General features: G+C 45.5%; 1 protein-coding gene across 3 annotated transcripts in view; it reads right to left on the reverse strand.

The window, feature by feature from the left end:
- The window catches only part of MTAP (methylthioadenosine phosphorylase), a 186,706-nt gene that overhangs the window by 103,157 nt on the left and 58,340 nt on the right, over positions 1-25,209 (reverse strand). For all 3 annotated transcript variants that reach the window (XM_063914128.1, XM_063914126.1, XM_063914127.1), the window contains 2 exons: positions 20,373-20,431; positions 19,462-19,629 (listed from right to left, as the gene is read on the reverse strand). In XM_063914128.1, coding sequence (XP_063770198.1) covers positions 19,462-19,629; positions 20,373-20,431 — 227 coding nt within the window. The remainder of the gene's footprint in view (positions 1-19,461; positions 19,630-20,372; positions 20,432-25,209) is intronic.

The raw sequence follows: 25,209 nt of genomic DNA on the forward strand, positions 1-25,209 counted from the left end.
GAAAGCCCAATTCGTTTTACAGCAGCAGTTGATAGTGTAAAAAAGGAATTTCCTGGATGTTTCAGGAATGGCTCAGGCTTGGATTATACGCTATACTGAAAAGAAACGGACAGGAATACATTATTGTGGGCGACGAGTCACCACCCTGACCCGTTAAAATCAAATCTACCTGTCTTGCAGCTCGTTCGGGTGTTGAGAAATAATTTTGATCCAATAAGGGTCAAAGATCAACTTTCTGAGTGCTAAGATAGATTCCGTGAACGAGATATAAGCCAAGTGACATACAGAGATGCCTCACCTGAGCCAGATCCATCGTGGTTGGTAACCAGTTAAACAAACAGAAGGATATGAAAAATCCGTTGATCCATAACTTGCGCTGTGACACGGCACTAAAGTCAACTGAGAGGGCCATCAGGCAATACTGGCCTCCGATTACTTCCGATCCATCATTTAAGAACTTGAAACATATATCTCCACTATTAAGTGTGAGCAGAGGACGGAAATTGAAGGACTTTCTCCTCAGACCAGATATGCACCCAGAGATAAAAGAAAATAAGAATTAGTTGACCAGTGCTAAGGGTTGCTTTAAGTGCCTCGGGTGCACTATCTGCAGAGCGATAATCACTGGTAAATTTTTCTGCCATCCACATAGTGGACGAAAGATTTATTTAAAACATAGGTTGACATGCCAACTTGACCATGTACGTACATTCAAAGAGAGAATGATCCAACATCTCCACAGTATTCGACTGGCACATGACACTGGGACCTCTGATAAGCCTGTAGCAGTGCATTTTTTGAGGGAACACCATCAACTTTCCACTCTACGTTACATGATTGTTGACTGGGTCCCCCCACTTACCAGGGGTGGTGACCGGGGTCTGCTACTTTTGAAAAAAGAAGCAAGATGGATCCATGACCTGTATACAGTGGCCCCAAGGGGCCTAAATGAAATTAATCCATTTAATATATTTTTGTAGAGATGGTTCTTTGCATTAACATCTGAATGTTCGATAAATCTCGATAAATTTTTATCAGCCTCCCCTCCTATAAAGCTGTGATTATGCATACCATACGAGTGGGGCTAATTTACTTAGGCTCTATCTATGTGGATACTATACATAATTTTTGTAAAGTTTCCATTTTGATGAGATGGTAATTTAAATATAATTGCGCTTGGATATTCTCCCTTGGCTCTGTTTTTTTTGTACTTTTTTGTATGTATTTTTTATGCAATTTTAAATGTTTTGTCTTGACTTATTTGATGTGCACTAATAGGTGTATTTTTCATGTTTAAAATTATTTATACCAGTGGATTTTGTCAGCCTTGCACTAATGTTGCTCTTTTATAGTGAATTGGGCTATGCGCTTCACCTACCACCACGCTGGAACGCACACTGAGCAACTTATTTAGCTTCTAGCGCCGTTGCAATGGGTGCGGCCGCTGACTATATTAGTAGTTGGCGGGCGGAAGTAGTAATGTATCCAACGCTGGTCATCATGTGTCGCGGCCGCTGACAGGTATCAATAGGAACCAGTTGCACGGGATGCCTCTATCCACTGGGAAATACATTTAATAGTGCTTAGATGGATAATAATGGTGACAGCTTCTGGGTAAGCGTCTGGAATGCAAACCACAGCTGTGAGCTTTGGATTGTAAGTTTTAATAAGATGCTTGTACTTATGACCATTTATTTTCGATCATACCAGCTTTATTTGTGCTGATTGTTGTGTGACAATTATCAAGAGGTTTTTGAGTTTTGGAGCTAAGAATTTTGAGATTGTGGCCAAGTTCCTGTCTGAGCAAAGTGGGGGTGGGCCTATTGATGAGTCCACTGGTATAGATATAGGCCCATTGTGTTCTAGTATGCTTCCTCACTTGGGCATCTGATAAATTCATCCTCACTGCTATTTTGAAGACTGGTGAGTGGTCCCTATATGTCTGGATGGATATATATATATTATATATATATATATATATATATATATATATATATATATATATATATAAACACAGAGAGAGAGAGAGAGAGAGAGAGACAGAGAGAGAGAGAGAGAGATAGTGGATGGATAGATATACCAGCGTCCGGTGCCTTCCAGTCACAGGGAATGGCACACAGTAGCAAAATTGTTGAAGGTGCCACTCCTTTATTACACTGCATGCAACCCGCAGAAGCGCACAATCCTGCGTACACATTAAGCGATATGATTTGTTGCTCCGATACGGGAGATCATGCCGATATCGCTGTAGTGTGTAGCTACCCTTTAAATGACAGGCTGTGATCTTTTACAAGTCTTTGAGTGCTGCCTTCTGAAATTTTTTCTCTCACACACACACATTATATACACATAATTTACATATACATAATATACACATCATCATCCACAGATTTTTAGATTCACAAAAAACAAAAATATGCATTCATAAACATCTGTATAATCAGTCGAAAAATATATTAAGGCACATGAAATGCATATAGGAAAGTGGGAAAAGGAAATTTATGGTAGACTTACCATTGTTAAATCTCTTTCTGCAAGGTACACTGGATTCCACAGGGAATAACATCAGGGTGTAGAGTTGGATCTTGATCCGAGGCACCCACAGGCTAAAGCACAGGTCTGCAAACTCGGTCCTCATTACCCCACACAGTGCATGTTTTGCAGGTCTCCTCACAGAATCACAAGTGAAATAATTAACTCCACCTGCGGACCTTTTAAAATGTGTCTGTGAGTAATTAATACACCTGTGCACCTGCTGGGTTACCTGAAAAACATGCACTGTGTGGGGTTATGAGGACAGAGTTTGCAGACCTATGGGCTAAAGCTTTGACTGTTCCCAGGATGCACTGCACCGCCTCCTCTTTAGCCCTGCGTCCAGGCACTGGAGCTCAGTTTCGTTAATCAGTCCAATGCAGTAGCAGGTAAAATAGAGACGGTAGAGGTTAGCCACATAGAACCACATTCTCACGACAGGAGAAGGTACCAGTGGCTAATACCATACAAACCCAAAGAAGCTAAGTGCGTCAGGGTGGGCGCCCGGTGGAATCCAGTGTACCTCGCAGAAAGATTTAACCATGGTAAGTCTACCATAAATCTCCTTTTCTGCAGCGGGGTACACTGGGATTCCACAGGGAATAACATCGGGGATGTCCTAAAGCAGTTCCTCATGGGAGGGGACGCACTGTAGCGGGTACAAGAACCCGGCGTCCAAAGGAAGCATCCTGGGAGGCGTAAGTATCAAAGGCATAGAACCTGATGAACGTGTTCACAGAGGACCACATAGCCGCCTTGTACAATTGTTCTGCGGACTCGCCACGGCGGGCCGCCCAAGAAGGTCCTACAGACCGAGTAGAATGGGCTTTGATAGTAGCAGGAGCTGGGAGCCCAGCCTGCGCATAGGCTTGTGAAATCACTATTCTAATCCATCTGGCCAAGGTCTGCTTATTTGCAGGCCAGCCACGTTTGTGAAAACCAAAATGTACAAAAAGAGAATCAGACCTCCTGATGGAGGCAGTGCTCTCCACATAGACACGGAGAGCTTGTACCAGAGCCAAAGATTTTTCTTTGGAGGACAGACCAGAAGAGGTAAAGGCCGGAACCACAATCTCCTGTTTAAGATGAAAAGATGACACCACCTTAGGCAAATAACCAGGGCGAGTTCGAAGAACAGCACGGTTACGGTGAAAAATCAGAAAGGGTGGACAACAGGATAAAGTGCCTAAGTTCGACACCCTCCTAGCAGAGGCAATAGCCAATAGAAAAATGACCTTAAGCGTAAGGCATTTAAGGTCCACAGACTCAAGAGGTTCAAATGGAGACTCTTGCAGGGCATTCAATACAACAGACAGATCCCATGGAGCCACAAGAGGGACATAGGTAGGCTGAATCCGTAGAACACCCTGAGTGAAGGTGTGAATGTCAGGAAGAGACGCAATTTTCCCCTGAAAACACACCGAAAAAGCAGATATGAGAACCTTGAGGGAGGCCAGACGAAGGCCCAAGTCTAGGCCTTGCTGGAGAAAAGCCAAAAGTTTTGAAGTTTTGAAAGTATACGGATCCTAATTCTTAGCAGCCCACCAGGTAAAGTAAGAATTCTAGACCCTGCAATAAATCCGAGCCGAAGCTGGTTTACGGGCCTTCAACATAGTTTGAATGACCACCTCAGAGAATCCTTTTGCTCTCCGGAGTGATGCTTCAAGAGCCACGTCGTCAAAGCCAGTCTGGCCAGGTCCAGGTAGACACAAGGGCCCTGAACGAGGAAGTCTGGGTGTTGAGGAAGTAGAAGAGGATGCTCTGTCGAGAGACCCCACAGGTCTGAGAAACAATGCAGTCTGGGCCATGCTGGAGCGACTAGAATTAGTACTCCTCCTTATTGCTTGAACTTCCGTATTACCCTGAGCAGGAGTGACACTGCAGGGAATACGTATGGCAGCCGAAAGTTCCATGGAATTACTAGTGCGTCCACGAATGCCACTTGAGGATCCCTTGTCCTTGCTCCGAAGACCGGAACCTTGTGATTGTGTCGAGATGCCATCAGATCTACATCTGGTAGGCCCCACTTGTCCACTAGGAGTTGAAAGACTTCGGGATGAAGACTCCACTCTCCGGCGTGTATGTCCTGATGACTGAGGAAGTCCGCTTTCCAGTTAAGGACTCCCAGAATGAACACTGCCGATATGGCTGGCAGATGGCGTTCCGCCCATTAAAGAATTTTTAATTTTTTTTCAGAATCTTCCATCATTGCCATGCGACTTCGAGTGCCGCCTTGATGATTTAAGTATGCCACCGTGGTAATGTTGTCTCGATTGTACTTGAACAGACCTGTTCTGTACCAGAGGCAAGGCCAGTTTCAACGCATTGAACACTGCCCGCAATTCCAGAATGTTTATTGAGAGGAGAGATTCCTCCTTGGTCCATGGACCCTGGAGAGAGTGTTGCTCCAACACTGCCCCCCAACCCCGCAGACTGGCGTCCGTTGTTAGGAGGACCCAGTTGAAGATCCAGAAGGGACAACCCCTGCTCAACTGTTGGTCCTGTAGCCACCAGCTCAGTGACAGGCGAACCTCCGGAGTCAAGGAGATCATTTGAGACCTGATCCGGTGAAGCAGGCCGTTCCACTTGGGGAAAGGATTAATCGTTGCAGAGGGCGGGAATGAAATTGAGCGAACTCTACCATGTCGAATGCAGACACCATGAGGCCTAGTACTTGCATTGCCGAGTGTATTGACACTCTCTGGCGAGAGAGGAAGTATCTGATCCTGTCCTGAAGTTTCTGGACTTTCTCTGGAGACAAGAATAATCGTTGGTTGTGTGTTTCCAGCAATGCCCCCTTCCAGTTGATGAGCCACCTGTGGGCTTGTAGGAATTGGACCGTCAGTACTAGATGACTGAGGAGAACCTCTGGGGAGTTCACCAGGATCAGCAAGTCGTCCAGATACGGCATGATCCTGACACCCTGATGGCGGAGAAGAGCCGTCATGACTGCCATGACCTTGGTAAAGATCCGAGGAGTCGTGGTCAGTCTGAAAGGCAAGGCCTGGAATTGATAATGTAGGTTGCCAATAGCAAACTGCAGATATTACTGATGCAACATGGCAATAGGTATGTGCAGGTAAGCATCCTGTATGTCCAGGGATACCATATAGTCCTTGGGCTCCATAGCCAGTACAAAAGAGCGCAGAGTTTCCATACGGAATTTGGATACCCTCACAGTATAGGCCGAAAGGACCCTTTTGGTTTCGGGACTAGAAACAGGGTCGAATAGTAACCCCTGCCTCTTTGAAACAGAGGTACTGGCACAATCACTCCAGTATCTAGGAGAGATTGTACAACCAAGTGTAGAGTTTGTGCTTTCAGAACCATTGAGGGGGGCGTCTCTTGAAAGAGATTGCGTACCCGTGAGAGACAACTTCCCGTACCCAGGCGTCCAAAGTGGTCCTTAACCAGGCCTGGGTGAACTGCAGAAGTTGGCCTCCCACCCTGAGGTCCCCCAGGGGGAGGCCCGCCCTGTCATGCTGCAGGCTTGTCCTGTTTGGAAGCAGGCTGATGGGCGGCCCAAGATTGCTTAGACTTGGGCTTGGTGGTTTTGGAAGTACTAGCATGTCTCGGATACGCTTGACCCTTTGCTTAACCTGGAGGCCGAAAGGAATGAAAAGTGGTACTCGTAGCCTTCGGAGCAGAAGGATTGGTACTTGGGAGACATGCAGTCTTGGCTGTTGCCAAATCAGTCACGATCTTGTTCAGGTCCTCCCCAAATAGTATGTGTCCCTTAAAAGGGAGCACCTCCAAGGTCTTTTTGGAGTCCAGGTCCACTTTCCAGGACCTTAACTACAAAATCTGGCGAGCCAGGATAGACATAGTAGATGCCTTGGCCGCCATTACACCGGCATCAGAGGTCGCTTTCTGAATATAGTGAGAGGCAGTGGTAATATACGACAGAAATTGTCTGGCAGTGTCAGAAAAATTTAGAGGTAGCTCATCCTCAACTGCCTGAACCCATGCTTCAATAGCTTTTGCAACCCAAGAGGCTGCCATAGTGGGTCTATGTACTGCACCGGTAAGTGTGTAGATGGACTTCAGGCATCCCTCCACACGCTTAACCATTGGTTCCTACAGTGAAGTGACAGTGGTGACAGGCAGAGTAGAAGACACCACTAGATGGGCGACATGAGTCCACCGGCAGTGGAGTTTCCCACTTATTACTCAACTCCGCAGGGATAGCATCCATTTAGACAGGGAAAATTTCTTTCCTGGAGAAGACCAGGCTTCCTGGCATATGTCAATTAAGAGGTCAGAATGAGGTAAGACTACTTTAGCAACCTTCTGACGTTTAAACTTATCAGGTTTCTTAGAAGTAGTAGGAGGTTCTCATCATCAATCTGGAGAATCAGCTTGATAGCCTCCACTAGTTCAGAAACATCAACCTGAGTTGTAGATTCCTCATCAGAAACAACTGTCCCCGTATCAGAAGGATCAGTATAATTGCCATCCACATCGGAGGAATCATCCGAAATATTAGTGGATTGTGAGGAAGAAATGGCCCGCTTGGAGGACCCTTTTGTCCCAGTAGGGCGAGGGTTGGGTTTGTGTTTAACCAAGGACCGAATTAATTGCTGCAATTGGGTTGACAGAGTATCCGCCCATGGCGGATTAACTACAGGGACAATATGTGGCTGTAATGGCACAGGAGGTCCCACAGGGGGCGTAAGTCGTGTTATAAGCGTAGTCAGCATATTTGAAAAAGCAGCGCAAGGTGGGTCTTGATTAGCCACAGATGCTGCAGACTGACTGTAAGGTGCACGGCACCCAGTACTTGAACCCTCAGCTGAAACCTTTTCCTCAGTCAAATCCGTGGCGGCAGCACTGCATGATGCAGGAACACGGATTTCCCGCCCTGTGTAGCAGACGTTATTGGGAATGTAGCCTTAGGGCGCAACTGTACAATATAGCCAGACAAAAACAATACCTCCAAATAAAAAACCTGTATTATGTGACAGCAAATGTAAAGCACAAGCAGAGGATTTAAGCGGTGTGATGTGACTGAAACACACAGTGAAAAATACAAAACAGTATATCCTGTGGAACACTATAAGGTATATGAGACCCTGACACACTTAGCCCCCCAGGGTACCGAATATAGTGACAACAATATGTGTGATACACAGAATAGAAACCACACAGCAGCTATTGGCACACAGTCACAGGTACAATGCAGAAATTATTACATATAAACAATAAAACTGCACTGGACTAGTAATACTACATATAGAAATGTATGTATACAGATATAACAATGCACAGTAAACACTGGATGTATATCACAGAATACTTGTACGAAATATTCATATAGTAGTACACTTGTTCTTAACTAACGCTGTCTAAACGACATGTAGAATACTTAAGTGTCCTGTAAATGCACAGCGCTGATGAGGCAGGCGGCTTTACAGAAGAGACAGTGCCCAGCAGTCCCAGGATCAGCGCAGCTATGTGAAATGGCGCCCAAACGCTGACAGGGATTGAAGGAGAGAGAGAAACACAGCTCCAGGATGGGAACACCACCGGTAGATGGCGCCTGGAGCTGGGGGAGGGGCTACAGGTCAGCGACTTATCCCCTCTGCTGGACTTCACCACCGGGTACTATGGAGACTATAACAAACGGATTTTTGTAAATCCGACCTGTGCTCCCTGCCCTGTTGGATATAGTGGGGTCCCTGCACAGCCACAGTGTGCATGCCAGTGGCGCGGTCCATCTCCTTTACTGGCGAGTCTCACCTAGGGGACCCTCTTACCTCATCCCTGAAGTGCGGCCACGCGATCCAGGAGAGCAACAGTGGCGATGTGTGCCTGATGACCGGAGCGCCTCCGCTGTAAGTACCCAGGAACCAGGCCGCGGAAGTATACAGCGCCGCTGAGGGAGGTGATGGACCCGCAGCACAGAATGTCAACATGACATACACTGCAACTAGTGCTTGTGCTGCGGCCCTTGAAGTCTTCTAGAAAAGCTCTTTTCAGGGCTGCCTAGCGCAGCACCCCGTTAGTGACCTGCACTGCAGGCACCAACTTACAAACTGAGCTCCAATGCCTGGAGGTGGGGCTATAGAGGAGGCGGTACAGTGCATCCTGGGAACAGTCAAAGCTTTAGCCTGTTGGTGCCTTGGATCAAGATCCAACTCTACACCCCAATGTTATTCCCTTTGGAATCCCAGTGTACCCCACCGCAGAAACAGGGCTGATCCAGCAATGATCCCCCCCGCTGCTGCCGCTGACAGGAGCAGCCCTGGCTGTGAGGACATTGAAAAATAAGAATTTACTTACCGATAATTCTATTTCTCGTAGTCCGTAGTGGATGCTGGGGACTCCGTCAGGACCATGGGGAATAGCGGCTCAGCAGGAGACAGGGCACAAAAGTAAAAGCTTTAGGATCAGGTGGTGTGCACTGGCTCCTCCCCCTATGACCCTCCTCCAAGCCTCAGTTAGGATACTGTGCCCGGACGAGCGTACACAATAAGGAAGGATTTTGAATCACGGGTAAGACTCATACCAGCCACACCAATCACACTGTACAACTTGTGATCTGAACCCAGTTAACAGCATGATAACAGCGGAGCCTCTGAAAAGATGGCTCACAACAATAATAACCCGATTTTTGTAACAATAACTATGTACAAGTATTGCAGACAATCCGCACTTGGGATGGGCGCCCAGCATCCACTACGGACTACGAGAAATAGAATTATCGGTAAGTAAATTCTTATTTTCTCTGACGTCCTAAGTGGATGCTGGGGACTCCGTCAGGACCATGGGGATTATACCGAAGCTCCCAAACGGGCGGGAGAGTGCGGATGACTCTGCAGCACCGAATGAGAGAACTCCAGGTCCTCCTCAGCCAGGGTGTGCCCCTGACCAAGTAGCAGCTCGGCAAAGTTGTAAAGCCGAGACCCCTCGGGCAGCCGCCCAAGATGAGCCCACCTTCCTTGTGGAATGGGCATTTACATATTTTGGCTGTGGCAGGCCTGCCACAGAATGTGCAAGCTGAATTGTACTACACATCCAACTAGCAATCGTCTGCTTAGAAGCAAGAGCACCCAGTTTTTTGGGTGCCTACAGGATAACAGCAAGTCAGTTTTCCTGACTCCAGCCGTCCTGGAAACCTATATTTTCAGGGCCCTGACAACATCTAGCAACTTGGAGTCCTCCAAGTCCCTAGTAGCCGCAGGTACCACAATAAGCTGGTGCAGGTGAAACGCTGACACCACCTTAGGGAGAAACTGGGGACGAGTCCGCAGCTCTGCCATGTCCGAATGGACAATCAGATATGGGCTTTGTGAGACAAAGCCGCCAATTCTGACACTCGCCTGGCCGAGGCCAGGGCCAACAGCATGGTCACTTTCCATGTGAGATATTTCAAATCCACAGATTTGAGCGGTTTAAACCAATGTGATTTGAGGAATCCCAGAACTACGTTGAGATCCCACAGTGCCACTGGAGGCACAAAAGGGGGTTGTATATGCAGTACTCCCTTGACAAACTTCTGGACTTCAGGAACTGAAGCCAATTTTTTCTGGAAGAAAATTGACAGGGCCGAAATTTGAACCTTAATGGACCCCAATTTGAGGCCCATAGACACTCCTGTTTGCAGGAAATGCAGGAATCGACCGAGTTGAAATTTCTTCGTGGGGCCTTCCTGGCCTCACACCACGCAACATATTTTCGCCACATGTGGTGATAATGTTGTGCGGTCACCTCCTTCCTGGCTTTGACCAGGGTAGGAATGACCTCTTCCGGAATGCCTTTTTCCCTTAGGATCCGGCGTTCCACCGCCATGCCGTCAAACGCAGCCGCGGTAAGTCTTGGAACAGACATGGTACTTGCTGAAGCAAGTCCCTTCTTAGCGGCAGAGGCCATGAGTCCTCTGTGAGCATTTCTTGAAGTTCCGGGTACCAAGTCCTTCTTGGCCAATCCGGAGCCACGAGTATAGTTCTTACTCCTCTACGTCTTATAATTCTCAGTACCTTGGGTATGAGAAGCAGAGGAGGGAACACATACACCGACTGGTACACCCACGGTGTTACCAGAACGTCCACAGCTATTGCCTGAGGGTCTCTTGACCTGGCGCAATACCTGTCCAGTTTTTTGTTCAGGCGGGACGCCATCATGTCCACCTTTGGTCTTTCCCAACGGTTCACAATCATGTGGAAGACTTCCCGATGAAGTCCCCACTCTCCCGGGTGGAGGTCGTGCCTGCTGAGGAAGTCTGCTTCCCAGTTGTCCACTCCCGGAATGAACACTGCTGACAGTGTTATCACATGATTTTCCGCCCAGCGAAGAATCCTTGCAGTTTCTGCCATTGCCCTCCTGCTTCTTGTGCCGCCCTGTCTGTTTACGTGGGCGACTGCCGTGATGTTGTCCCACTGGATCAATACCGGCTGACCTTGAAGCAGAGGTCTTGCTAAGCTTAGAGCATTGTAAATTGCCCTTAGCTCCAGTATATTTATGTGGAGAGAAGTCTCCAGACTATATCACACTCCCTGGAAAAAATTTTTTCCCTGTGTGACTGCTCCCCAGCCTCTCAGGCTGGCATCCGTGGTCACCAGGACCCAGTCCTGAATGCCGAATCTGCGGCCCTTTAATAGATGAGCACTCTGCAGCCACCGCAGAAGAAACACCCTTGTCCTTGGAGACAGGGTTATCCGCTGATGCATCTGAAGATGCGATCCGGACCATTTTTCCAGCAGATCCCACTGAAAAGTTCTTGCGTGAAATCTGCCGAATGGAATCGCTTCATAAGAAGCCACCATTTTTCCCAGGACCCTTGTGCAATGATGCACTGACACTTTTCCTGGTTTTAGGAGGTTCCTGACTAGCTCGGATAACTCCCTGGCTTTCTTCTCCGGGAGAAACACCCTTTTCTGGACTGTGTCCAGAATCATCCCTAGGAACAGCAGACGTGAATCATCCCTAGGAACAGCAGACGTGTCGTCGGAAACAGCTGCGATTTTGGAATATTTAGAATCCACCCGTGCTGTCGTAGAACTACTTGAGATAGTGCTACTCCGACCTCCAACTGTTCTCTGGACCTTGCCCTTATCAGGAGATCGTCCATTTTCTTTGAAGAAGAATCATCATTTCGGCCATTACCTTGGTAAAGACCCGGGGTGCCGTGGACAATCCAAACGGCAGCGTCTGAAACTGATAGTGACAGTTCTGTACCACGAACCTGAGGTACCCTTGGTGAGAAGGGCAAATTTGGACATGGAGGTAAGCATCCCTGATGTCCAGGGACACCATATAGTCCCCTTCTTCCTGGTTCGCTATCACTGCTCTGAGTGACTCCATCTTGATTTGAACCTTTGTATGTAAGTGTTCAAATATTTCAGATTTAGAATAGGTCTCACCGAGCCGTCTGGCTTCAGTACCACAATATAGTGTGGAATAATACCCCTTTCCTTGTTGTAGGAAGGGTACTTTGATTATCACCTGCTGGGAATACAGCTTGTGAATTGTTTCCAATACTGCCTCCCTGTCGGAGGGAGACGTTGGTAAAGCAGACTTCAGGAACCTGCGAGGGGGAGACGTCTCGAATTTCCAATCTGTACCCCTGGGATACTACTTGTAGGCTCCAGGGGTCCACTTGCGAGTGAGCCCACTGCGTGCTGAAACTCTTGAGACGACCCCCCACCGCACCTGAGTCCGCTTGTACGGCCCCAGCGTCATGCTGAGGACTTGGTAGAAGCGGTGGAGGGCTTCTGTTCCTGGGAATGGGCTGCCTGCTGCAGTCTTCTTCCCTTTCCTCTATCCCTGGGCAGATATGACTGGCCTTTTGCCCGCTTGCCCTTATGGGGACGAAAGGACTGAGGCTGAAAAGACGGTGTCTTTTTCTGCTGAGATGTGACTTGGGGTAAAAAAGGTGGATTTTCCAGCTGTTGCCATGGCCACCAGGTCCGATGGACCGACCCCAAATAACTCCTCCCCTTTATACGGCACTACTTCCATGTGCCGTTTGGAATCTGCATCACCTGACCACTGTCGTGTCCATAAACATCTTCTGGCAGATATGGACATCGCACTTACTCTTGATGCCAGAGTGCAAATATCCCTCTGTGCATCTCGCATATATAGAAATGCATCCTTTAAATGCTCTATAGTCAATAAAATACTGTCCCTGTCAAGGGTATCAATATTTTCAGTCAGGGAATCCGACCAAGCCACCCCAGCGCTGCACATCCAGGCTGAGGCGATCGCTGGTCGCAGTATAACACCAGTATGTGTGTATATACTTTTTAAGATATTTTCCAGCCTCCTATCAGCTGGCTCCTTGAGGGCGGCCGTATCTGGAGACGGTAACGCCACTTGTGATAAGCGTGTGAGCGCCTTATCCACCCTAAGGGGTGTTTCCCAACGCGCCTTAACTTCTGGCGGGAAAAGGTATACCGCCAATAATTTTCTATCGGGGGAAACCCACGCATCATCACACTTCATTTAATTTATCTGATTCAGGAAAAACTACAGGTAGTTTTTTCACACCCCACATAATACCCTTTTTTGTGGTACTTGTAGTATCAGAAATATGTAACACCTCCTTCATTGCCCTTAACATGTAACGTGTGGCCCTAAAGGAAAATACGTTTGTTTCTTCACCGTCGACACTGGAGTCAGTGTCCGTGTCTGTGTCGACCGACTGAGGTAAATGGGCGTTTTAAAGCCCCTGACGGTGTTTGAGACGCCTGGACAGGTACTAATTTGTTTGCCGGCCGTCTCATGTCGTCAACCGACCTTGCAGCGTGTTGACATTATCACGTAATTCCCTAAATAAGCCATCCATTCCGGTGTCGACTCCCTAGAGAGTGACATCACCATTACAGGCAATTGCTCCGCCTCCTCACCAACATCGTCCTCATACATGTCGACACACAACGTACCGACACACAACACACACACAGGGAATGCTCTGATAGAGGACAGGACCCCACTAGCCCTTTGGGGAGACAGAGGGAGAGTTTGCCAGCACACACCAAAACGCTATAATTATACAGGGACAACCTTTATATAAGTGTTTTCCCTTATAGCATCTTAATATATAATCATATCGCCAAATAAGTGCCCCCCCTCTCTGTTTTAACCCTGTTTCTGTAGTGCAGTGCAGGGGAGAGCCTGGGAGCCTTCCCACCAGCAGTTCTGTGAGGGAAAATGGCGCTGTGTGCTGAGGAGAATAGGCCCCGTCCCCTTTTCGGCGGGCTTCTTCTCCCGTTTTTCTGACAACCTGGCAGGGGTTAAATACATCCATATAGCCCCAGAGGCTATATGTGATGTATTTTTAGCCAGTATAGGTACTTTCATTGCTGCCCAGGGCGCCCCCCCCAGCGCCCTGCACCCTCAGTGACCGTTGGTGTGAAGTGTGCTGAGAGCAATGGCGCACAGCTGCAGTGCTGTGCGCTACCTCATGAAGACTGAGAAGTCTTCAGCCGCCGATTTCTGGACCTCTTCTCTCTTCAGCATCTGCAAGGGGGTCGGCGGCGCGGCTCCGGTGACCCATCCAGGCTGTACCTGTGATCGTCCCTCTGGAGCTAGTGTCCAGTAGCCTAAGAAGCCAATCCATCCTGCACGCAGGTGAGTTCACTTCTTCTCCCCTAAGTCCCTCGTTGCAGTGAGCCTGTTGCCAGCAGGACTCACTGAAAATAAAAAACCTAATAAAACTTTTACTCTAAGCAGCTCTTTAGGAGAGCCACCTAGATTGCACCCTTCTCGGCCGGGCACAAAAACCTAACTGAGGCTTGGAGGAGGGTCATAGGGGGAGGAGCCAGTGCACACCACCTGATCCTAAAGCTTTTACTTTTGTGCCCTGTCTCCTGCGGAGCCGCTATTCCCCATGGTCCTGACGGAGTCCCCAGCATCCACTTAGGACGTCAGAGAAAGATAGGTGGACACTGGCCAGTGTCCGCCTACTTATCGCTCAGTTGGGTGGAAAGTTCCCCCTACACTAGAACAATTAGTTGGGATAAATAAAACAATTAGTGGGAAGAACCGTTTTTGACCTTTTTCAGCGTGTGGGAGCATATGGCTGATTATCGTTTGCTCCAACATACTGTCAGATTACCTTTCCAACCAACCAACTAGTTGACTGATTGGAACAAAATCGTTATGAGGTATGGCCAGCTCTAGGTCTTTGTGCAGAGCATGTTTATGTATTAGTTGCATGTTTATACCTTGAACCTGTGATTGTCGCTGAAGTTCTTCCTGACCAGGCCATTAATGATGAAGTGGGAGGCACTTTTAAATGCATAAGCAAGCACTGTTACAAAAAAAAAAAGGCAGCGCAATTGTGGATTTTTATTTAGATGACCATGCACTATTAGTTCTCCTTAGCAATAGCCCAACACCGTTTTAGTTACCATGTTATAATCTGTTCTTGTATAAATAGGGCAGCACTATAAATTAATAGAAGACATTTAAACTAAAAAGAAGCTTTAATGCTTTTAAAAAAGTGGACAGACCACAAAACAGCCACAGTTGTGTCGAACATAAAAAAACACATAGGGGAAAATGGGGAGGAAGAAACAAAACTCGGAGGAATAGGATAAAGAGAAGGAGAAAACCCCGGACAAATCAAAAAGAAAAAACTTCGGCATTAGCTAATGATCAGGATATAGAAGGACAGACCACATCAGAAATAACAACTAATGATGAAAAAGGGAAAACAAAATTTTTTAACATTAGTTCATATACATTATCCGAATCCGAAATTTCAGTTTTACAAAAGGGAATGAAGTTTGCTCCTACCACTTCAATAGACAAATATTCCACATATATCGATATCCAGAAATTTGTGAGAAAACTCTGTCTAAAGAAGTTTTTTCTCACAAAAGAGACGATGCAGGAGTTGGGAGAAGTGGAGTTATCATCCAACACTCCCTTTAAACCTAGATCCGTCTTTTATCCGCACCACATGAAGGGGAATTATATAGAAACCTTCTCAACATTAGTGCAAGATGACATAAGGGAGATTAATGTCAGTGGAGTCAAGTGTAACCTCACTTTCAAAGAGAGAGCCGCACTTAAATCACTCAAAACCAATAAAGAATTGGTTATCAAACCCGCCGATAAAGGCGGAGGGGTGGTAGTAATGGATAGGATCTGGTATGTGAATGAAGTAACACAACATCTGGCGGATAGAACTACATATCACAAATTAAGAATAGACCCCACAACAAAAATCCAGGAGAAGCTTGATATTCTCATTACAAAATATGGAACTCTGAAGGTACTGAATGACAAGGAACAGGAGTTCGTCAGAAACAAAGAACCAGTCATCCCTGTGATTTATCTCCTCCCGAAAGTCCATAAGGATGAGAAACATCCTCCTGGACGACCTATCGTATCAGGGATTGACTCTATCACTGCCAATCTATCCGAAATGATAGATTATCACTTACAGCCACTCGTATTAACCAACGTGTCCCACCTGAAAGACACAAAGGATCTTCTAAACTATTTACCGACAATTGCATGGGAAGAGGGCATGTTGATGGTCACTGCCGACGTTAAGTCGTTGTATACGATAATAGACCATGATGCAGGAATAGGGGCGGTCTCGGAATTTCTCACAAGAAGTAACATAGATACTAACGTTCAGAGCTTCATCGTGGAAGCAGTTCGTTTCATTCTAACTAACAACTATTTTAGATTTGACGGGGATTTCTACCTTCAAAAGGTTGGAACCGCCATGGGCACCAGGTTCGCCCCGAGTTACGCTAACATATTTATGGGGAAATGGGAATCAGACTATGTCTGGGGTCCCAACCCATTCGGGGCGAACCTGGTGTCTTGGAGGCGATATATAGATGACATCATCTTCATATGGAAAGGGGAGAGGGAAGATTTGGAAAAATTCTGTGTTTATCTTAATAATAATCCTTTGAACATCCATCTAACTTTTCATGTGAGTAAGGAAAGTATAGACTTTTTGGATATTACCTTATATGTTAAGGAGGGGAACTTGCATACGAAAACATACACCAAACCTACGGATTCACAAACTTACATAGACAGGAATAGTTGCCATCACAGAAACTGGCTCCAGTCGATACCTAATAGTCAATTTAAGAGAGTCAGAAGGAATTGTACTGAAGATGCCGTATTTGAACAACAGGCAAAACAACTAGAAAAAAGATTCCAGGATAATGGCTATGATCCCGAACATGTGGAAAAAGTAAAAGAACAGACACTATTAATGAATAGAGAAGAACTCTTGAAGGACAAAGAACAGAGGAAGGATGAATCGAAACACTTTGAATATGCTTTTCTAACCAATTACAGCATACAACATAAATCACTGGAAAATTCCATCAGGAAACATTGGAAAGTGTTGAAAAAAGATCCAGTCTTGTCCAGTCTTGTCAGGAGTATTATTTATAAGAAGGCATCTAACATAAAAAAACAGTTTAGTTAGAAGTGATCTCCCTAGCCTTAAAAAGGAGGGTCAAATTGCAACTAAGGGATTTCATCGCTGTGGGGTATGCATAGGTTGTAAAACTATTAAAACAGATAGTGGAAAAAAATTGGAAAAACTAGAAATCAACGGACAGGTTCACTTGATAGATGATTTCATAACGTGCAATGTAAAAAACGTGGTGTATGCCATAGAGTGCTCATGTCACATGTTTTATATAGGGAGAACGTCCAGGCCCCTAAAAATACGTGTGAGTGAGCACTTAAGAAATGTGAAAAAGGGCCTTGAAGCACACGCACTTTCTGATCATTTTAAAAAAAATACATAATTGTGACCCAGGTCATATCTTGAGGTTTGTGGGAATAAAAAAGATAACAGCAAACCATCGCCAGAATAATACCTCCAAACTACTGGCCAAAACTGAAATGCAGCTTATATATAAGTACAATACATTTTTACCTAGGGGTCTTAATTCTGATTTTGAGGTCAAGTGGTTTTTATAGTAAACTGTGAATTTTATTATTTTGTCTGCAATCTTGTTATATTTTTAATCACATTTGAGACAAACATTTGATCCTTAGGAATAAGGGTGGTGTTTATTAGAATTGTTTGTCTTGATTTTTAGTAAGGTTATTTGACCTATTTTTTATCTGCAACCAGAAATTTACCTATGTCCCTTTTTCGATCAGGGCACATATGAATCTTGACCCAGCATCTATGAAAGAATGAATACCCTTTATAGGAAAATTGAAAGTATATGAATATGCAAATATAGGACTTTATGATAACATTATTCATTGACATAATGGATAAATCCGGGATGGAAACGATATGCTATCCAAGAGTAATCCCTTACATTGAAGGGCGGTAGTGACATGGAGACGTGGAAAACTGTTTACATCTGCCACCTAGCAACAGAGGCTAACAGCGGAAGTGACGTCCCGCTGAGCCTTCAGGTATCCGTGAGAAGTGGAAGTGATGCTACACACAGGAAACACAACCGTCGCCTAGTAACGGAGGTTACCGGAAGTGACGGAATGTGGACGAGACCCGAGCAACGATATGAACATAACGTACCGGAAGTGACGTATCGCAAGTGCGAATAGAATAATGATACGGACACGATAATGACAGTATGTGGTATATAGGATTTCGGGAGAATAAGTTTATTTATAATATGTGAAGATCTGCATTAGATAGGAGTTATTTTTATCTATATACAGTGTTTTGACGGTGATAGGTTGTCATGACAACAGTAGATAACAAATGGAGGGAGCCATGTTTTAACACACATGCAAGAAGTTTAGTGTTGATTAAAGATGTGATTGGTCAGTCAAGAAATAAAAGGGGGAAATTGTTAGGATTGAGCACATCTGCCTTGAAAAAGGGCCTAGAAAGGCCTGAAACGCGTCGGCGCAGTTAGAGGTGACATCTTGCTGTCTGTGGGAGAGGTGATTGCCACAAAACCCAGAACGCCATTTCCCGGGAGGCCGACTGGTATTTAAGACCTTTGCTGCATTGAGGACTTTGTTTCCTCTGACCATCTGGTAATTATCCATTCTTACACTCAGTTTAGCTGTGCACCGGCTGCATGTGCTCTGGTTTTATTGGATTAGGAGACATGTTTTAGATGTTTTTTATGAAAAAAATTGTTTTAAAGAAAGAATAAAACGGTGTTACACGAGATACTCTCCTCCTCGTCTTTTATGATATTGGACGACTGAAAAACCTGATAACAAGTGTCCGCCGATCCAAGAGGATAGCAGAGGTCTCTCTACATGCTTGAACTCAAGTACCGTTAAGGAATGTACCCCACTATTTGATATATGGGTGTTGAGTGATTGTGATCCTACACATTTGTCCATTGTCATTTGGGTTTGGCGCCCAATACTGTTACCACCTAATTTTACATAGAAGTTTGATATTTTGGGGAGTGGGAGACATCCCTTTTTGGTGGATACAGTTTAGGCAGCCATCTTTGCGCATTTGCTAGGTGCTTCATTTCTTTACCTCTATATGGGGAAGTAATAAATGGGGTATAGGACAGACATTATCGAAGTTGGGGAACAGAACTTCTGTAATTAAAATACTGTATGGAGACACAAATAGAGATCGAATAACGTGTTTGGACAGTGTACAAGGACACAGAGCTCACATTCACATGCTAGACAATATCCTGGTCACATTTATCGCATACTCAAGACCCTCTAGCAATTTAATTTGTTTGACAGGATGAGTTAGAATAAAACACAAACAATTAGGTAATGACCCACCCACTTTATAGTTATTAGACTCACCTAAACCGTTATCAGCTGAGATCAGGATATTACCTCTGGGAGTATACCAATGCAGAGGGGGAGCTGACTACGCTCCACAGATTCTATATAAAATATCAAAGGAATATTTCCTGACATGAAATGATCACTAACCAATAGCTACTGCATTAAAATATTGATATGTTTCTAAAAGAAGAAGATGCCAAAGTCCAAGAGTGACAAAATAAATTTTTCTCTCACCTATCAATAAATTGATCAATCATAACTATATCTCCAGGCTGGATCTCTTCTCTCAGTGATCCACAAGCTGTGGTCACCAGGATATGAGTACATCCTTCCATCTTCAAAGCCCAAATATTTGCACGAAAGTTAACATTTGTTGGAGCGATTGTATGTTGCCTGCCATGCCTGCAACAGAGCAAAAATGCAGAAACATTATGAGGAAAATGCAGCAATAAGGAGATTTGGAAAAAAAAATATTGTAGCAAACATTCTTAAATATGTAAAGATTATCCAGTCCCAGGCTTAGTTTTTATTCTGATGTTGAGGGTTAGTGGGTAATATCCAGACAAAAACTAAACTTTTGCTGTAACTGATACTTTCTAGAATTGTTTGATCTTTGTTTGCATGAAATCATCACATGCCTAGTCATTATTCTGAGAAATTTTCAGACTGTTATCCCATAGTAGATACACGAGATAAAAATAAAATTGTGTCTGGAAAATTCCCCCATCGGTTCATGAACTAAATTTCAGACAGCTGTTTCACAACAATTTAAAGGGCTGATATGACCACCAACTGGGGTAATTGACTGACATCACTGTACCTTGGCATGACAAGAAATTGGGGCATTTATTAGACTATTCAAAAAAGTTCAGCACTAATCGTTTTGCTCTCTGTAGAAAACCAATGCTGAAGTAAACAGAATAGGCAAATAATTTTCCACAAAATGCATACAGATGTAGGAGAAAAATTGATCCAGCAGAAAATACAGGTTATTCAAAAATCAGATTCCTATGGAAGTAGTGTGGCCATCTGATAATTACCCCAGTCCACCCTATAAGTCACTTCTGATGACCTTTTGACTCTTTCGACCTAATGCATGTCGACCAAAAGGAAAACAATTTAAACTTATTAACAATAACAGTTACCTTGCAAGCAGCACACATTCAACATTTTTAATCTTTCCCAAAATCAAGGCATCTGATGGCTTAAAAAGAAAAACAAATGAGAATTATTATTTAAAAATTTCAACAAATCACATATACAATATGCAAAACAAAATATATGCTTTACATAGAGCAGTTCTGCTTATTTTATAGCAGTGGTGTCAACTCAAACCAGGCAAACGCAACTATGGGTATTTGCGCCACACAAGTTTTTGTATAATCTCCACTTGTGACTGGAGGGCATGGCTGAGATATATTGGGGCGTACTCATGCAGGCAAAGTTTGAAGAGGGCATATTTGTACAAGTATTTACAACCATTATCTCTTGCACTGATGATGATTGGTATCAATCCAAGCGTACAGATGTCTGGCTGTGTGCAAGGCTGACCCACCCACTACCCATACACTGGCTGCAGGGACTGACCTCACTGCTGGATGGACAAAATTCAAATGGCCGCCCAGCTGCGACATCAGGATAGACACACTGACTGGTCAATTAGTAAGTGTGTATGCTTACCAAAACGGGTGCTATGAGGGCAGATCTGTCGGCATAGCTTATATACCCAGCCTTAGCAACTGATGATGAGGTAGCAGCATGCCGAGTTGTGACATCTAATTATTTTTCAGTTAAAACAACTGTTGGGGTGATATCAACTGTTGAACAACTCATGAGGGAGAATTGTGACCTCATTATTATATTCTGCTCAAGCAGTCATGCAGTCCCCTCTTACATACACTGGGGTGATACTAAATATTTGCAGCATATATTTAATGATACATGGGACCTTGGGGGTCATTCGAAGTTGATAGCTCGCTAGCTGTTTTTAGCAGCCGTGCAAATGCTATGCCGCCGCCCTCTGGGAGTGTATCTTAGCTTAGCAGAAGTGCGACCGAAAGGATCGCAGAGCGGCTACAAAAAAAAAAAAAAAATTGTGCCGTTTCAGAGTAGCTCCAAACCTACTCAGCACTTGCGATCACTTCAGACTGTTCAGTTCCTGTTTTGACGTCATGAACACGCCGTGCGTTTGCCCAGCCATGCTTGCGTTTTTCCTGGCATGCCTGCGTTTTTTTGAACACTCCCTGAAAACGGTCAGTTGACACCCAGAAACGTCCCCTTCCTGTCAATCACTCTGCGGCGAGCAGTGCGACTGAAAAGCTTTGGTAGATCTTGTGTAAAAGTACATCGGCCGTTGTGAAAGTACGCCGCATGCGCAGAAGTGCCGCTTTTTTGCTTCATTGCTGCGCATCGAACATTTTCAGCTAGCGATCAACTCGGAATGACCCCCCTTAACAGCTGGGAGACTGGAGGCTGACAGTGTCATCAGCAAGGCGTAGTAGAGCCTAAGTCACTGCATGGTTACCTTCTACATCAGGATATCCTCTCATTGTTATGTCATTACAGTAACCAGGGGACCCTCAGCATCGGGCTCTAATAATCTGCAGTGTGCAGTCCATGCAGGACCATCACACCAGGGTACCCAGTCTCAGTATAGTGTTTATAGACTTGGAACATACATATGGTGCACGTTGTATTCGTTTGATGGGTAAGTATGGCGGACTCCTTGAATTTTCTGGAGCGTGACCTGTGACTTGGACCACTTACTGGGATTGCTGGTGCAGTAGTCGTTGTAGAACAATTTGGGAAACAACTAAATGCTTAACATGTCATTTGCACAAACATTAATGCCAACATTTAAAATTAGAGTTTTATTCAACTGGAACGCTTCATTCACTGTGAAAACTTAGAAGCGGTTAAACCATAAACAGAGTTTGCAGTTCACTCCACATATATAACGGACAAAAAGTACATTACAATGCGCCACATAGAGTAACCAACAAACTTATTAAGCTAAAGTCTCGGTACTGCCATGGCATATACATTCACATTGACTGTTCAATTGGGGGCCCCCTTTTTTAACCGCGGTATATTTTAGTCAAGTACTATATATTTATATTTATAGTGCACTTTTCTAGGGTTAGTTAATTTCCTGACGACAGTTGCTGAATCCGGGCTCTAGTGGAAGTTGTAACACGAAAGTTACACACGTAGATGAAAAGCTTATCCTAACTAGTCGTAGGGCTTTATACGGTAATTCTGTTTGTGGGCATTTGCTACGATGTATCCTCCTATCTAGATGCAGTACTATTGAAGGGAGCAATAAAGTTCTAGCCAAATATAGTTTACTCCGATAAGGGACGTCACTATGTCTATGGAGAAAGTGATTCGTTGAGTATAGGGGGTCGTCTGTTCCTGGGTGACCTTTGCGCCAGGGAAACCAGCTGCTTCTCACAGTTGCAATTAATAGCTATTTGTGTGACACCACTGGTTCGAACTAAATTATAGTTTCCCGTCTCTGAAATAACTTCAGCAGGTAAAGTGTCACTATTCTGCTTACACGGCTTCCTTTGCGTCTTGTTAACAGGGTTGCGGCTGATGTGGGGTGGCTAATGGGGGTACTAGTTATCACTGCACTGTCCAACTTCACTCAGCCTAGAGACTACTAGACTGCAGTATTAGGAGACATAGTAGCTAGTGCAGCAAGGAAGGGGTTAACTACGGATTGTCTGCTCTGAGGGGTCACTAATGGGTTTGAGGGGCAATAGTTTAGCAGGTCTCACCAGTCTCTGCCTCTGGAGTTATTGTCCCCAGTCTCTGCTGTAAGCAGCCTGTCAGATCTGAAGCCGCGGCCAGTGTTCCGATGCTGGCCCATCTATCAAAACCCCAGGAACCACCTTCGGGGATGCCTTTCTGGGAGGGGCTGTGTGCTTACCCCGCCTCCTGCTGCTGAGTCCCGAATTGAGGCAGTCTGCCGTAGTTCTGCCCCAGAGGCGGGGAGACAGGGATACACACGCCTCCACTCTTTCTCCTTCAGTCCCGGCTTGAAACCTTGCTGCCGGAGGCCAGGGGCCGCTGCGGGAAGCGGATTGCTTCTCTTCTGACGATCTGCTGAGGAAGTCTGCTTCCCAGTTTTCTACTCCCGGAATGAATATTGCCGACAGAGCTTTTAGATGTCTTTCTGCCCAGAGGAGGATCTTTGTCACCTCTGCCATTGCTGCTCTGCTTTTCGTTCCGCCCTGCCTGTTTATGTACGCTACTGCTGTTACATTGTCCGACTGGATTTGCACGGGATGATCTTGAAGAAGATGTACCGCAAGTTGAAGGCCATTGTAAATGGCTCTCAGTTCCAGCACGTTTATGTGAAGGAAGGCTTCCTGACTTGTCCATCGTCCTTGGAAGTTTTCTCCTTGAGTGATCGCTCCCCAGCCTCGGAGACTTGCATCTGTGGTTACCAGAACCCAGTCCTGAATCCCGAACCTGCGTCCCTCTAGTAGGTGAGAGCTGTGTAGCCACCACAGGAGCGAAATCCTGGTTTTTGACGACAGGATTATCTTTCGGTGCATGTGTAGGTGGGAGCCCGACCACTTGTCCAACAGGTCCCACTGGAATATTCTGGCATGGAACCTGCCAAACTGTATGGCCTCGCAGGCAGCCACCATCTTCCCCAACAACCGAATGAACTGATGGATCTACACACAGGATGGTTTCAGAATCTGTTTTACCATTTTCTGTATTTCCAGAGCCTTTTCCACCGGAAGAAGTACTCTCTGAACTTCTGTGTCCAGAATCATCCAGAGAAAAGACAATCTTGCTGTCTGTTCCAACTGTGACTTTGGATAATTTATAATCCAACCGTGTTGTTGGAGTATCAACAGGGAGAGTGCAATGTTTTTTTAACAGCTGCTCCCTGGATCTCGCCTTTATCAGGAGATCATCCAGATAAGGAATTATATTGACTCCTTTTTGCTGCAGGAGAACCATCATCTCCGCCATCACCTTAGTGAACACCCTCGGTACTGTGGAGAGACCGAAAGGTAACGCCTGGAATTGGTAATGGCAATCCTGAACCACAAATCTCAGATAAGCCTGGTGAGGAGGATAAATGGGAACATGCAGGTAAGCATCCTTGATGTCTGCAGACACCATGTAGTCCCCCCTTCCAGACTGGCAATCACTGCTCTCAGTGATTCCATCTTGAACTTGAAACGTTTCAAGTAGAAATTCAGATTTTTCAGGTTTAGGATCAGTCTGACCGAGCCGTCCGGCTTCGGAACTACAAAGAGGCTTGGGTAAAATCCCTCCCCTTGTTGTGACCAAGGTACCAGGACTATGACCTGATCCTCACATAATTTTTGGATTGCCGCTGTTACTGCTTCTCTTTCTGGAAGAGGAGCTGGCAAAGTCGATTTGAAAAATCGGCATGGGGGAACGTCTTGAAACTCCAGCTTGTATCCCTGGGATACTATTTGCAACACCCAGGGATCCAGGCCAGACAAAATCCAACCTTGGCTGAACAGTTTGAGATGTGCCCCCACCCGAGTGGTCTCCCGCAAGGGAGCCCCAGCGTCATTCTGAAGATTTGGCAGAAGTGGGGGTAGACTTCTGCTCCTGGGAACTTGAAGCCACTGCAGATTTCTTTCCTTTTCCCCTACCTGCGAAGAAGGGGGAACCTCTCGCTTTTTTGTATTTATTGGGCCGAAAGGACTTCATGTGCGAGTGATAGGTCTTTTTTGTCGGTGCAGACGCAGAGGGCAAAAAAGTTGACTTACCTGCGGTAGCCGCCGAGACTAACGCATCCGGTCCATCGCCAAATAAGGCTTCACCTTTATATGGGAGAGCCTCCATGTTTCTTTTGGAATCTGCGTCCACGTTCCACTGGCGAATCCATAACGCCCACCTAGCCGATACCGCCATGGTAGCGGCTTGTGAACTCAAGAGTCCGATATCTTTCATAGCTTCTAGCATGTATGCGGCAGCATC

This window comes from Pseudophryne corroboree, chromosome 1, assembly GCF_028390025.1.
Source record: "Pseudophryne corroboree isolate aPseCor3 chromosome 1, aPseCor3.hap2, whole genome shotgun sequence".
NCBI classification, from domain to species: domain Eukaryota; kingdom Metazoa; phylum Chordata; class Amphibia; order Anura; family Myobatrachidae; genus Pseudophryne; species Pseudophryne corroboree.